Source organism: Empidonax traillii, unplaced genomic scaffold (assembly GCF_003031625.1).
Source record: "Empidonax traillii isolate 1590-97213 ecotype Southwest subspecies unplaced genomic scaffold, ASM303162v1 scaffold29:size1973556, whole genome shotgun sequence".
Classification (NCBI taxonomy): Eukaryota; Metazoa; Chordata; class Aves; order Passeriformes; family Tyrannidae; genus Empidonax; species Empidonax traillii.
This window is the reverse complement of record NW_020955222.1, coordinates 617306-631667: the sequence shown is the minus strand read 5'-3', so window position 1 is coordinate 631667 and position 14362 is coordinate 617306. Positions and strand designations below refer to the sequence as shown.

Genomic DNA, 14362 nt, shown 5'->3' with positions numbered 1-14362 from the left:
AAATATGGGATCCCAATTTTTAATGCCTGATAGAACAACTGGGGGCAGGCATAGGAAATCCTGTACCACTGGTACTGCTGACACTGTGGGGACATCATGCCAGACATCATGAACTCCAGTTTACTCATATGGATAGAAGTAATCAGATAGAATCAAAGATGATTTCACATGAAAAGAGAACAAATAATTTCTGAAAAATCCTAATTTCCAGGACAGCCTCTGTCTTGGAAGGATTTGCCAAATTTGCACTCAAAGTTGCAGAACAGGCACTGGTCCCTCGCTACATTTCAAACTTAAAACTTCTTTGTTCCCGCTTAGTAGTGTTGAGAAGATTTTTCCAAACCCAGTCATGGAGGAGAATAATGATTAGCAAAAGTTGTCCCAGTCTTGCAATATACTTGGACCACTTGATTCGCCAGTGATCGTGTCATGAACAAATTCTTGGTTCCTAGTTTTCCTTACTGCCTCTATAAGAGAAATCTTTAAATGTCTTTAAGAGAACCTGTCATGGTGGCTTGCAAAAGTATAATTTCTGTCTTTATTGTGTTTTGTTTGTTCGTTGTGAGGTTTTGAGGGGAGGTTGGGTTTTGGGGGGTTTTGTTGGTTTTTTTGGGGGGGAGGGGAATGTTTGTTTTTTTTCTTACGATTTTTTTGGCTTTGTTTTGCTTTTTTTTTTATTATTGGAGGATATATTGGATATATAGTGAACTGCATTTTTCCATGTGAACATCAGACAAAATTACACTGTTGTCTTTGCTGCAAGCTAGATTCCCCCTTCTTCCCCTCCCACTCCACCAGTCACAGGCTTTGTCCTTTATTGTAGAGAGTTCAGTGTATCTTTGGTTGCTTTTTTTCTTCATTTATCCTTCTGACTTCAAAGAGAGAACAGTTGAGAGGCAGGTCCTGCAATAGTTTGTTGCAATTTGGTCTTGTCATCCCAGTTGTCTCCCAGGCTCATAGACATGTTGTCTCAGGGAAGCTTTATCTAATCTTTGGGTTGCGACAAGTAGTATTTCATTTTCTCATTTCTTTAAAAGTTAGAACCCCCTGCTTTTTCCATGCTTTGTCATTGTTTTTAAATTGAGCTTTCATAGCAACAAAAAAGGCATTTTAGTGTTTTAACTGAGATTTTAATTTGTTTCAAAAAGCTTTTTGCTGTTTGATTCCTTCAAAAGTGCAGATGAAGAATAGTTGGTCCTCTAAAACTAACCACTGTGTATTTAGTTAGCTAGCAGTTTGCATTTTGGAGCTTCATTTTTGGTGGGGGCTTGTGATCTGCTTGCTGTACTGAATTGATTTGTGGAGGTCATGTGAACTCAGCCAAAGCAGAACTCTTAGTACTTTTTAATGTACTTTTCAGTCTCTGATTGCTGCTGCTCACTTCAGTATTTTCCTCTTTTTTCTTAGAGATTATTCTTCCCCTAGCTGCTCTACAGACTCTTGGTCTCTTTGAAATGTTCAGAATTACCTTAAGCCTCCTGATCTTCCACAAAGAGCTTTAAAATTAAAAAGATTGTGTCAGAGCACTTATTATAACCACAGAAAGTCATTAGATACGTTTGTCTAACAAAAAAACTGATGAATTTTTGGAAGTAGTTGTGAGGGAAGTTTAAAGGACTAAAGGGGTGAAACAATACTCTGCAGAAAGTAAGTGTTGATGCTGAAAAGGATTAAAAATAAAGTTATTTTGAATGGTTTGTAAGGTGATGTACTACAGAGGGTTGTGCAATACAGCATTTGACTGGCATTTGAGGTACAGATACAGTTGTTTTCTATTTCAAATATGCCTAAAATTTGTCATCTGATTTCTTACAGAGCTGATCCTTTATCCAACATGGTTCTTACTTTTGCTACTAAAGAGGATGCCATTGCCTTTGCTGAAAAAAATGGTACGTATTGTATGTGTGTGTATGGAGGATTCATCCTTCCATAGGCAATCTTAATCTCCAAGTATTGACAATAGAAAAAGTACAGGATAAAGTACCTTAGTCTTCTATTCCGCAAGATTTATAGACCATTAGTGTTCTGCATGAGGAAGAGGAAAACGGGAATAGGGGCATGTTTCTAAGGGTACTGAAGGCATTCCACTTTCTGGAAAGGTGTTCCAACCTCTTACAGAAACTGTCAGAACCCTTGTGAATGTTTGATAATCAGAAAAACTAAAATTAAATGACTACCAATTAAGCATGTTGGGCTTCAGTTTTGGCTGAGTTGCAGCGTAGATTTGTTACAGAAGGAACAAATCAGGATTATGCTGCTCCTCATAGGACTATGTAAAGGTAAACCATATGACTAAGAGGATTGTCCAGATGCGCCTTGAACTCTGGCAGTCTTGGTGTCCTGGTCACTTTCCTGGGGAGCCTGTTCCAGTGACCAGCCACCGTTTCAGTGAATAACCTTTTCCTGATGTTGAGTCTGAGTTTTCCCAGATGCAGCTTCATTCTGTTCTTCATGTCCTGTTGCTGGTCACCAGGGAAAGATTAGCACACCCCCTCTGCTGCTCCCCATGAGGAAGTTGTAGATTGAAGATGTTTTGTCTAAGTCTTCCCAGCACTACAGTCTAAACACTTGCATTTGATGATTGTTCATATTTGAGAAAAAGAGAGTAGAAAAGCCAGCATTGTTGCTTAATATTTTTCAAACTGATGATGTATCAGAATGAATGTATCTGTAAACTTATTTAGGTATTTAGGCTTGTATTTTCTCACAGAATGATAGTACCACAGGCAGTATCCACAATCTCAGCCTTTTGAAAATTCAGCAGTCCTTTTTTTGTGTTGACATGAATTTTATGCTGCTCTTTTCTTTTTTTCCCCTTTTTCTTTTTTTTTTTTTTTTTTTTGGAAGGGGGTGGTTTTTTGTTTTGATTTTTTTGATTTTTGTTTGTTTTTAAATCAGTTCCATTTGCCTTAAAGAGTTAGTCTTGATGCTTAGTGCTTATGGGTGTGAAGAAGATTATTATACTGAGTTAAAGCCAGGAATAATGCACATGAAGGGTAAGCTCTTCAGAAGTCTTCCCTATGGTCTCCAGCTTTCAACTATGTTTAGTCTGGGGTAAATAGTAAAGTTTCTGGGCCAGACTAAATATGCAGAGTTATTAGATGGCTGGTGTACACCCCAAAACCATAGTAAGTCCATTAATGTATACATCTAAGAAACTAGGACATTTAATGTGCAATGTATTTGCACTTTTTAATGGTAAAGGCTAGTAAGGCTATTATTTAATCTGTCAGTTCCTCTTTGAATGGATTTTGGGGTGGGGGGACTTAATAGTCTTAATTTTATTGAAAAATAAATTGTGTTCACCAAGAAAATAATAGAATTATCATATTTGCATTGGATATACAAATTACAGTGCAATTTTATTAGTATTTTGTATTTTTTATTAACAAATATGAATTTTGGGAGAATTTGGTATTGCTTCATTTATCCTTCTATATTGTTCATGTTACTTCTTGAGCAATTCAGCCTGTAAGAGAAAAAATAATATAATGAGCTGCTTATGCCATCTCTTTGTAGGTGTTATATTTTGCCCTTTCTAAATGCAGATTGTAAAATACATTTGTTCAGTATAGAAAGTTTATGCCTTCACTGAGTTAGAAATTACTCCATTGTGTATGAAATCTACAAAAAAATTCTACCAACTATACAAGGTTGTGGCTTGGTTTTAATATTAGTAGTTCAATATTCACTTATCTTGCACTTTTAATTTTACCATCATTGAAATGGACTTTTCTGTAGATACTGGCTTAAGATACTTCCGTAAGAACCCTAAGTTTAATTTCTGCAAATTCAAGATACTGCAGGTTCTTTTGGTACACTTAAAAGTTCCTTCTCACCTAAGAACTTCAGGAGCATAAGGCAAGCTATCTTTCTGCCTGTCCCATCTGACACATTTTCTGATGTTGAAATAACAGCACTGGTTTCAGTAACAGAGATCACTGTCCAAAAATTACAGCTGAGAAGGGTCTAAGGTTAAGGCAAGGAGGTAACACTTTTAACTGGATGAAATTAAAAGTTCTGCCTGTTGACCTAAATTCTTTTTTGTCCTGACATCACTGAGGCAGTTGTTTAGAAACATACAACTTAGGTAACAAGGATGAAGAGTTTTCTACTCTGCAGTAACCTTTAGTCAAGTGGTGAGGGTGTTCTTCTGGAGACTATGATATCTGCTGGTGTGGCAGGGTTCTGGGCAAGAATAGCTTCCCCCATCATTGTGGTATTTTTATAAAAGTGACCTCTTCACTTGGTCACAAGCAACTCAAGGTGCCTGACTGAAGGAGTCTGTTCCAGAGTGTGAAACCTACTCACATGTGGTGACCTCTTGGAATCGTTAGTTATATGTAACTACCCTTATGCATTTTGGATAACTATGTCAGTCCAAGTTGTTGTGCTGGCAGTTGTGAATCTCTTCTAGAGGCACTTGGCCCCTCTCCATCTAGTGTATAAAAAGATGAAGCAATACCTTGGGGCTGTAGATTCCATTCCAGCAGCCAAGTGCCTCAGTGTTAGGTGTTATAATGCTGAATGTTGCAATACTGAAGTCTGTCTCTGGATCTAGTTCTGGCTGTTTACTCAAGCTTATATTTTTAATGAGAACAGGAGACAAAAGCCAGTGTTCTCACAGATGGAAAGAATATGTTTTTAAATTCTGTCTTCAGTATTTTTTATGGAGAATAGTTAAGTTGAAAATTAACACTGATTGAGACTAATAAACAGGAAGAAAATGTTTGAGTAACATTTGTGAATATACAAAATTGAGGCAGTGACATGACAACTTGTGTATCTTACAGAACATTTTGATGTTTAGGTGTATCCTGAGTGTTTTCTGTGATCACCTTACGTAGAAGAATTCAGATATATGGAAACATTTTAGGACTTAAAGTTTAAAACTAAGGAAGAAAAGTACTATATTATGAGTGTCACTTAAAACTGCATATTTAACCACTTCTATCTTCAAATGAAGTATCTCTGCTTTGAGTGAAGTATTGCAGCTAAAGAGACCAAACTTTGGAATACTGAGTGCTGCCCTGGCAACTTTCCAGGCACCTGGAGGCTGCAACCAATTTGCATTTTGATTTACATAAACACTAATGTCTCCACCTCCTCTTTTCTGACATTTTTAAGCATTTCTCTTGCTTAACTATCACATAATTTACTTGTCTTCTATCACTTCATTCCCTTTTCTTTTATTCCTAATTTTTTATGTTCTTACAAAAATGTTAAGTATTAAACTCCTTTCTAATGCTGAAGTTTTTTCTTCGCTCTTCGTTGGTGTTTTTTTGTGGTTTTTTTTTTTGGTTTTTTTTTTTTTTTGTCTTCCCACCCTTTTTTTTTTTCTAGCTTTCCAAGATCTCCATTCTCTATCAGCCTTTGGGGTTGATCTTCTGCGTGTTATTTGTTGTCCATTTTCTTATCTTTTTCATTTCCTGTGCCAGCGTACACAGAGTCTTATGCTTCTGTGATGGTATAAAGTTGTGGAGCCATGAACTTGCAGGACAGTCTGTGTTCCCTGTTGAGCTTTTCACTGATGACTGTCAGGTTTTTTGCATTTCATAGTATGGTGAAGTCTTATCAACTGAGAGAGTGGGCATTTGCCACATTTATGGCATTTCAGTGTTCTCTGCTGCCAAGTAGAAAGGAATAGATTAGTGGATGTCTATGTGGAGAAAAAAATATTAAAGTTAAAAGCTTTAAGTCGCATTTGCTCTGTATTGTATGCTGAGAATATTTTTAATTCTCGTTGTTTCTTGTTTCCTCCTGCCATTACCCCTGTAACATCCAGGCTGGAGTTATGATGTTGAAGAGAAGAAGATTCCAAAACCTAAATCCAAGTCTTACGGTGCAAACTTTTCTTGGAACAAAAGAACAAGAGTGTCTACAAAATAGGTTGGCATTGGCTGTGTGACTCTGAATACAAAGTCAGCTGTGCTATATTTATAGTCCATGTATAATACATCTCTTAATCTCCTAATAAATTTGACCTTTAAACTACAGATGCATCTTGTGATGTCTATTTAAAATGTTTTTGATGTCTTCAATTGAACCTGTTACAAACTTCCCTATAAATAGAGGAGATTTGGAGTGTTCATAGTTCTAAAAAATTGCTGTACTAGGAATCTGTCAAAAGAAATGTTTGAAATCAGCTGCAACTTTAGAGATTATGGTTGATCTTTGATAGTATTCTATATCCACTATCCTATTTAAACTTTTAAAGTTTAATAAGTTTAATAAGCTTTACATATACAAGTTTTTTCAAGAGAAGTGAGGGTTTTTTCTCTCTGTACGTGACAGTTTTGTCAGTTGAAGAACAAAAGATGGGTATAGAAGATGGATAATTCTGTATAAATATATATGATATAATCTCCTTTCTGCTCAAACTAATGCTGTCAACATTGCAGAATCATTCATGGCTGGAATAGAAAACACAGGATTTTTGTTTCAATATGGGGGAGGTTTAGTCCAAAAGATTGAGATTGCAGTTGTTTCTCTGTGATTCAAAAGTGAAACTAAGCCAGTTAAACATTCACAAATGAAGTCAGAATAGTGTAGGGTGCCTCACACAGTATCAGCATATACTAATTACATAATTATAGTTCTGTTTTTTTTATTGCTAGTTACATGTTTATCTGCATTGAGGTTTCCTGTTGCTTAACAGAAGATGTGGTGATAGCATCTGAGCCTTGACATCGAGTATATATTCCAAGCTCAGTTTATCTTCCATGACATCAAATTATTAATTTTTAAAAACTACAGTGTTACATTGGGAATTCTTGGCTACATATCTATGGCTGTTGCTTTATTCACTTAACAAATTACTGCTGTTGACCCATGATCAGTGCAATACGTTACAAACTGGGGGAGGGAACACCTTTTTCCTTATGCAGCTGAGAGTTTTATTACTACTGTCACCAAAGATATGGTTGAGACATGCCTTTCCTTATAGACCTAAATAACAGTGAAGGTGCTGTGCACTGAATTTTGGCAAAAAGAAGGCATAAAATTCTGTTGTGCTGCCCAGATTTTATTATATTATGTATAACATTCTTGTTTCATTTTTAACCAACTACCTTATATGCTGGCTAACATTCATTTAAAGCATTGGTTTTGACCCAGTTTCATTGTAATCCACCAGTTGAATGAAGTCGCTATTTTCCTTTTACAGACAAGAACTGTTACTCCAGTTCAGCTCCTGTTAAATTTTGAATGTTGCGTTGTGCAGTGGAGCCTGAAGTTCTCTGGGAATGCCCAAGTGCATTCCAAACTGGAATCTTAACAATCTGAACAGACCAGAGTCACTACATCTTTATGTATTCCAGTTAAGTTTAATACACTGATCTTACTAAGGAGACAGTAATAAGAAAAGCCGTTCTTTTTTTTTTTTTTGTCTTCTGTCTTTTCCAAGTAAAGAGCAGCAAGATCATAATTTAATTGTCTTCAAACTTTATCAGATTGTCAAAATGAGAAGTCCAGAGACATCTAATGCAGCAGAGACACAGCTGGGTTTTTGAAATTACGTAGTCCAGGGAAGTGAGTGTTAGATACCTAACATTATCTTTGGACACCTAACACATGAAATTGCTTTCTAAGTAAGAAAGTTTTTAATGTGTGGGGTTTTTTTTAGATGTGTAAGTTCATTATGATTCTGTATTATGCATGCCACCTTGAAGTCTTTAAGTTGTATTTGAGCCCAGACCTTCTTTTCCTTTGATCATTTCCCTAGGACTTGAATTTTTTCGATCCTGTTGGACTGTTTCTTAAGGATGATCATGGTGACAGTGGAATAGAGTTGATTATTGTCACTACAGTCTTCAGACCCTAGAAGTGATACTGAGGGCAAGAGCTTGGAGAGAATCAGCGGCAGCAGGAATATATTTTAGAGATAAAAAAAATCTTAAAAACCCAAACTTCCTTACACTTTCAGTAATTTACCAGATTATTGCAACTGTAGGTGGGAACTGAAATTTTACAAGATGGTCTGACCATCTTTAGTTAAGTATCTACAGTAGTGAATGTGAACTCCAGCTTTTATCTACTCTGCAATGTGTTGCGACAGGTAAAATTGCTCCTGAATCTCAAATGTGTCAAAACAAAAGGCACAACAGGTAAACTACCATAATTGGTCATTTATGATGAGTGAGGTTAGAAATTCATCTTGGTAGTAGATGTAGTTGTGCTGTTTGCAACTAATCCAGGCTTTTCGTGGAAGTAATATTTGAAACCTGTACCAAAATCATTACTGGGTAAAGAAAAAGTGTAAAGCTCCCAAGTCAACACAACGTGTTCTTTACGCAGTGGGATTTGCTTGTACCTCACGTGTCTTTCCACTTGAGATGGCAATAACAACCAAAGAGTTTTAAAGTTGCATGCCAGCATTGCAGAATAGTGTACCATAGATGTTACATTTACATTCCTGCATTGAGCTGCAGGAATTGAGGTGTTTTCTTTACAAACATTGAGGTGTTTTCTTTACAATTTTATAGTTTCAATTGCTGTGGAAAGCCCTGTGCAAAAATGGGCTGATGCAAAGTAGTTTATGCTTGAACTTCTGTAGGTATACTGTGTGAAGTACTGGAGGCAGAAGTCCACTGCTAGTCACAGTCCCTTCCCAGTTCTAGCAAATTAGTCCATGGAATTGCCAGTTTTTTGAGAAGGCTTATTATCTGTTGTTGCTGTCTCAGCCAGCTACGTGTATACTGAATTTTGAATTATATCTGTCAAGGCTTTGTGCAAGTTCCTTCTTTTAACAAAGAAGCAGCAACATTGTATTTTTCCTCCCATATGTACTACTTTTACTCCCATTAACTCTAAAAGGTATATGGCATATGCTTTTTTTTTCTTATAGTGTCTCTTGTCCACTTAAAATGTTCATACATGAGTTTTGAAAGGTTGGCCACTCCCCATATTATAATTTCTGTGTAAAACCAAGAACATTTTGGTGAAATTTTAACTTACTGATAAACTGCAGTTTCTTTATTTTACCCAACATTTGGACTTCCACCTTCTTGACACTTTTTCTCCAAGTTCCTTGCAATGAATTCGGTTCTGTTAAATGTATGCCTGTTTACATCAACTCAGTGATAAGCCACAGCAAAACAAAACCAAAACCAACCCTGTTTAGCTCTCTTCTGAATGCTCAGAATGGTCCTAATCTTTATGGCATGACAGTGGACGTAAAATACTGATTCTTCATATCCATGTTCATTGTGAAGAAAGGTAGAAGGGTCCCTGTCATGAACACTTCCTGCACAGAAAATGTGAATTAACACCTTTTTGGACTAGTTGATTAGAATAAATACAAAAGTCAGACAGTAGTCTTGTGAGAGTCCTGAAGGAATTAAAATCTGAAACTGTGTAACTGTTATTTGTGATATAAGCATTTTGCTTAAAACCCTCTCATCTGAATAATAGGTGACAGATTTTCATTTTTTGGTTTAATGGGTTTTCTGTCGTTCATCCGCAGGTGTCCAAGATCTCTATAAATAAATAGTGCTGTGAATGGATAAGATATAAAAACGATGTATCAATTTGGCTATTTTAGAGGGTACTTATTTTCACATTCTTCATAGAAGTCAGTGATTATGGGGACAGGGAGATTCAGGTAGTCCATTTGGATTTACAGAGGGTTTTCAAAAAGGTCTCTCACGAAGTTACATAGAAAGGCAACACCACACATGAAGACATGGGTATCTTTAGACTGAGCAGCAAATCTGTAGTGTGGAGGAGAGGGAATTGGGGATTAGTATGAGTGGCCTCTAAAATTATAAGTAATCCAGAGAATAGTGTGGAATTGTTCAGTTTTTTTAATAGGCAGATCAGCAAACTTGTGAGAATGCAGCTTAAAAACAAATCAGTATATTTTCACACAGCAGATTTTGAAATTCATTGGCAATTTTTGACTACCCAAACTAACTTGCAGTAGCTTGAGTTCAACACAAGAAATGCATGCAATTAAAGTTTGCATTAAATATAAAATAGTATTGTTTTAGAAAAATCCCTGAGCTAAAGGCTGCTTACAGCTGGGAAAGGGTATCCTTGGAGTATCCCTGATTTTATGTTCTTTCTCTGTCGGTCACTATCAGCCACTGCCAAAGCTGTGTTTGTTCAGGTGGATATCCTGATCTGGCACAGAATGGCTGCTCTTTGTACTATATGCCAGTATGACATTCCAACCTTGCATGCTATTGTGTTTTTGTCAGCGTTTTCTGAAAATTAAATACATCATTTATATTGAAGAAATAACGACAAACAATTTCCGCCTTGAAGCTGAAGCAGATTTATTGCTGACCATCATTATCTTCAGTGATCATCAGGTTTTTTAAAGCAGGTTATCATACTCAGATTCCTACCTGTGACTAAATTCCGCAGATTCAAAATTATTATCAAAGACTTCAGAAATATTTTAATGAAGATAAGTGTACAGTTAACCTCCTAAAACGTTGTAGTAAAACAATGGCTTGACAAGATAAATAACTAAAATTTTTCCTAATAAGTCACTAAGAAGAAGTGAAGAAAATTGTTTATTCTGGTATTGTGCCTATAAATACTGGAAGATATTTTAATTTCTCTGTTATTAGGTAGAGATGATGAGAAAATTCTTATCATGTCTATCAAGTAAAGCAGTTGTCTTTTGGCATGCCTTGGTTGTCTGTTACAGGAATATGTATGCAAAGTTGTAGTCACTCTACTGAAATGATTTCTCTAATTGAATGCAAGCTTGTCATTGTTGCTTTCTTCCTTAACCAGCTAAGGGAAGTAAAACATCAAACTGAGAAGTGCTGTAAATTTAAAACCAGGACACACTGCTTATTGCAAAAAGCCCCTAATAAATTCCCTGCTTATTACAGCACTTTTTTGGTCAGTTCTTGGTTTCTTCACTGCTTTTGTTTCCATTCAGTTCACTGTTGTTGCCAGATAGGTGTTTTGTCAAAATTACAAGCTGCTTATAAGTGAAATCGATTTTTTGCTTTCTTACCCTTTCCCCCACCTGACCACTTTTATTGCTTCACATGGAATGTCTGCACAATGCTTGAGAAAATATTTTAGAGTAACACATAACTGGGAAAATGCTGCAGTTACAGTGTCCTTTACACTGCACACTGTCTTATTCATTACTCTCTTGCATGGGTCATTCAGGTTTTAGCTTTCTGATGGTGCATTTTTCCTCTCTTTCTGGCAAGACAGATTTCCAGTTTATTATTATGGTACTGATAGCAAATTCCTTTACCAGTCAACACCCTAATGTATAGCCTTCAGATATATAAAGTATCCAATTACTGGAACAGACATAAAATCTCATTTATAACAAACAAAGGATCTTCACAGGGTAATTGTGAAATAAACTACTAAATAAGTTATTTTTAATTTCCACTCTCGTGATTCTTAGTTTGCAACTGCTCTTTACAGTTATGCATAAAACAGAACTTTGGAGCAAAAGGTATGTTTGCCTCAACAGAGAGTACAGAACCACAGCAGTGAGAACGCGCAGTAGATTCCACAGGCTACACTTTTGAAGGTATAGTAACTATGTAATTAAAATTATTGAAACAAAATTACTTTAAATAATTAGGCTATAAAAAAGCAAAACCTACCATTGTGAATATAATCAAAATTTTAAAAATAATAGTACATTTGAAACAACTTTGCTGCAGCCCATCACTGTAACTTGAAGTAAAACTGCAAATGGCAGTGTCTTACACTATCTGTTTTAAAATGAGGTGATGTAAGAATTACCCATCTGTCCACAATAGGAATATCCACACTTACACTGGGTTCCTTTAGTAGCTGGTAGATTTTGATTAATTTAGCTGGTGTAGAAATCTGAAGAGGTGAGATGCACGGAACTTTAGAAATACCTTTTTGTCTGTTGCCATGGGTGTGATGTGAATGAATGCTAAAAGTGCATATCTCAGAGCCTAAACAAGTTACTGGAGGAAAAAATATCTTGAGGGTTATTACATAGCAGCCATCTTCAGCATGGAATTCCCTAAAGCACAAATGTCTGAAGGCTGTCAGAATAAGCAAAGGAACATGACTCAGCAGGCATCCCTACAAAGCTAGACGGCTGTCTGCATTTGCTCCGCTTCAGAAGCAGGACCTGGACGAGGCAGAGCCGCCATAACCACCTTATGTTCTTACAACCTCTTACATGCCTGTAAACAGAGACGAGTTAAACAACTGCTATCACTGTAAACACCTGAAGTTCAATCATCAATACCACTCTTCATGTCTGAGAGGTAATTAATTTCTGATGAATTAAATATCATCTGAGTGATGGTGAAACTGTTGGGTTTATATCTCTGTATCTGAAGCTCCTTGCTTTGCAGAGCTTAAGACTGAATTACATGCATATTTTTATTTTGCTGTATTGTCTCAAGTTCCTTCAGATTTTTATCCTGCCTGCTTTGGAAATGATGGCCGAAGCATCCACTGCTGTTACAAAGAATTGCTAAGAAATAATTTTTAACCTTTTTTTCCCCCTCCAGACTAGTAGTTTTGTTCAGTATCAAAGTCCTGCCTATGTTTCAAGATTCCATATGTATTCTGAAGGAGGCATAGATGCTACCAGTGAATGCAACAGAGGAGTGGAGGGAGTTAGGTATACTCAGTTCTCTTGATGTGACCTCAAAAATGACATCCTCAACTTCACATCAGTGCTTATCTTTGTATTAAGAAGCACAGGAGAGAGAAATTGCAGACTCTGTGTTTGAAATGAAACCTTTGTTTTCCTGAAGAGATACAGAAGACTATGGAAGATAATGCAGGAATTTCATTTCAGGAAGGACAGATGACTTACTTTACTACCTGAAATATTTTGAAAGAAGGAGCTGAGATCATTTTTAGATTCCCGCCTGCCTGCTTTCTATACAGGGGAAAGTGGGTTATGAGGAAAAGTGGGAAACAAATACAATTACCACTTCTTTTGCTGATTTTTACATGTTAGAACAGGGTAGAAAATAATAAGCACCTGGCTCTGCCACCCACCAATCACAGAGTGCACCTTAGGAAATTGTCTCAATACCAGGTTTCACTTCTTGCCTCCTTTTCCCACACTACATGATGGCTTATCTTCAAAGCATTCCCATTTCACTATCTTCAGACAATTCTGTTTTGCAGGTGGAAAGCAGCTTTTTATTTTTCCTCAACTTTGATCGTTACCATATGGTCTTTCATACGTGCTCAGGGTCTCTTTCCAGGATCATGATTAATTTTTCTCTTTCTGGACAATTTTTCTGACCAGTTCTCTATACAAAAAAACAACTTAAACACAAAGTGATGTGGTTCTTGGAAGTATTTTGGATTCCAGACAGAAACAGTTGTATGGTGCCAGGGACATAGATCCATGGCCTGGCCTGGGGATGAATGTTATCAGGTAGGAGGTCTTATCTCAGAGGAATGTTAACCTAAGATGCAAATATCCGTAATATAAAACAAATGGTGTCACAGAAACAGAAATCCATTTCTTACTGGCGCCTGTTGGGCCTTTTATTCTTTTCCATAGACATTGCGTTAAAGATTCACAGTCAGTCTTTGAGTGATGTGGTTATGTGTGCTCCATCCTGGTGCTATGTTTTCTGGAGTTTGGAATTGCGTTTTTGGCCAGTAGGCTCAGCATCCCACATCTGTGCACTTAAATGACCTTCACCATCTCCTGAGGGCATAAAATGGCAGAGTGTAGCCAACTCTCTTATCTGTGATTAGAGTTGCTAGTCATGTCTAGGTGCTTAACTCTTTTTATCTGTGGCATATCACTAATCTAGTAGCAGGCTAACTCAAAAAGGTTTTATTTTTAGGCTTTGAATTTTTTTTTTTTTTCTTTTTACCTATTACAGCCCTACTGCTGGAGTTGTCAGCAACTTAAAAAGTTCTCTGAATCTTGGCAGCTTGGAAATATTTGGAAAAAATTAAGTAGTATTGAGAAATGTTGAGTTGCTGAAATCATTGTGATTTGTGGGAAAATTCTGGCTGAAGTAAACGTTAGTTTTGAAATATTTTGCAGCCTGAGCATGATTTCAGGACAAAACCGTGGAAATTACATGGAAGTAGACAGTAGCAGGAAAAGTACAAGGTCTGAGAAAGTGCGGTTAAGGGTGTGCCCTGCGCTGCTGCTACATCCTAGGTGAATTCCTTGACTGTTAGGCTAAGGAATTCCTCTCTTTTTTGCTGACCCAACTTATATCCGGTTATCTGTACAAAATAGGACTGCTCCAAAGAAGTGTCTGAAGCAAGGATTCTGGATAGGATAGGACAGGATAGGATAGGATATAGGATAGGATATAGGATAGGATAGGATTAGGATTAGGATTAGGATAGGATAGGATAGGATACTCATCTCATATAGGAATGACCCAGGCCCAAGTGT

General features: G+C 36.7%; 1 protein-coding gene across 2 annotated transcripts in view; it reads left to right on the top strand.

Annotated features, from left to right (window-relative positions):
• Window positions 1-5996, top strand: part of NDUFS4 (NADH:ubiquinone oxidoreductase subunit S4) — a 47095-nt gene extending 41099 nt beyond the window's left edge. For both annotated transcript variants that reach the window (XM_027910388.1, XM_027910396.1), the window contains exons 4-5: window positions 1816-1889; window positions 5786-5996. In XM_027910388.1, the coding sequence (XP_027766189.1) occupies window positions 1816-1889; window positions 5786-5889 (178 nt within the window). In that variant the 3' untranslated portion in view covers window positions 5890-5996. The remainder of the gene's footprint in view (window positions 1-1815; window positions 1890-5785) is intronic.
• Window positions 5997-14362: the final 8366 nt, after the last annotated feature.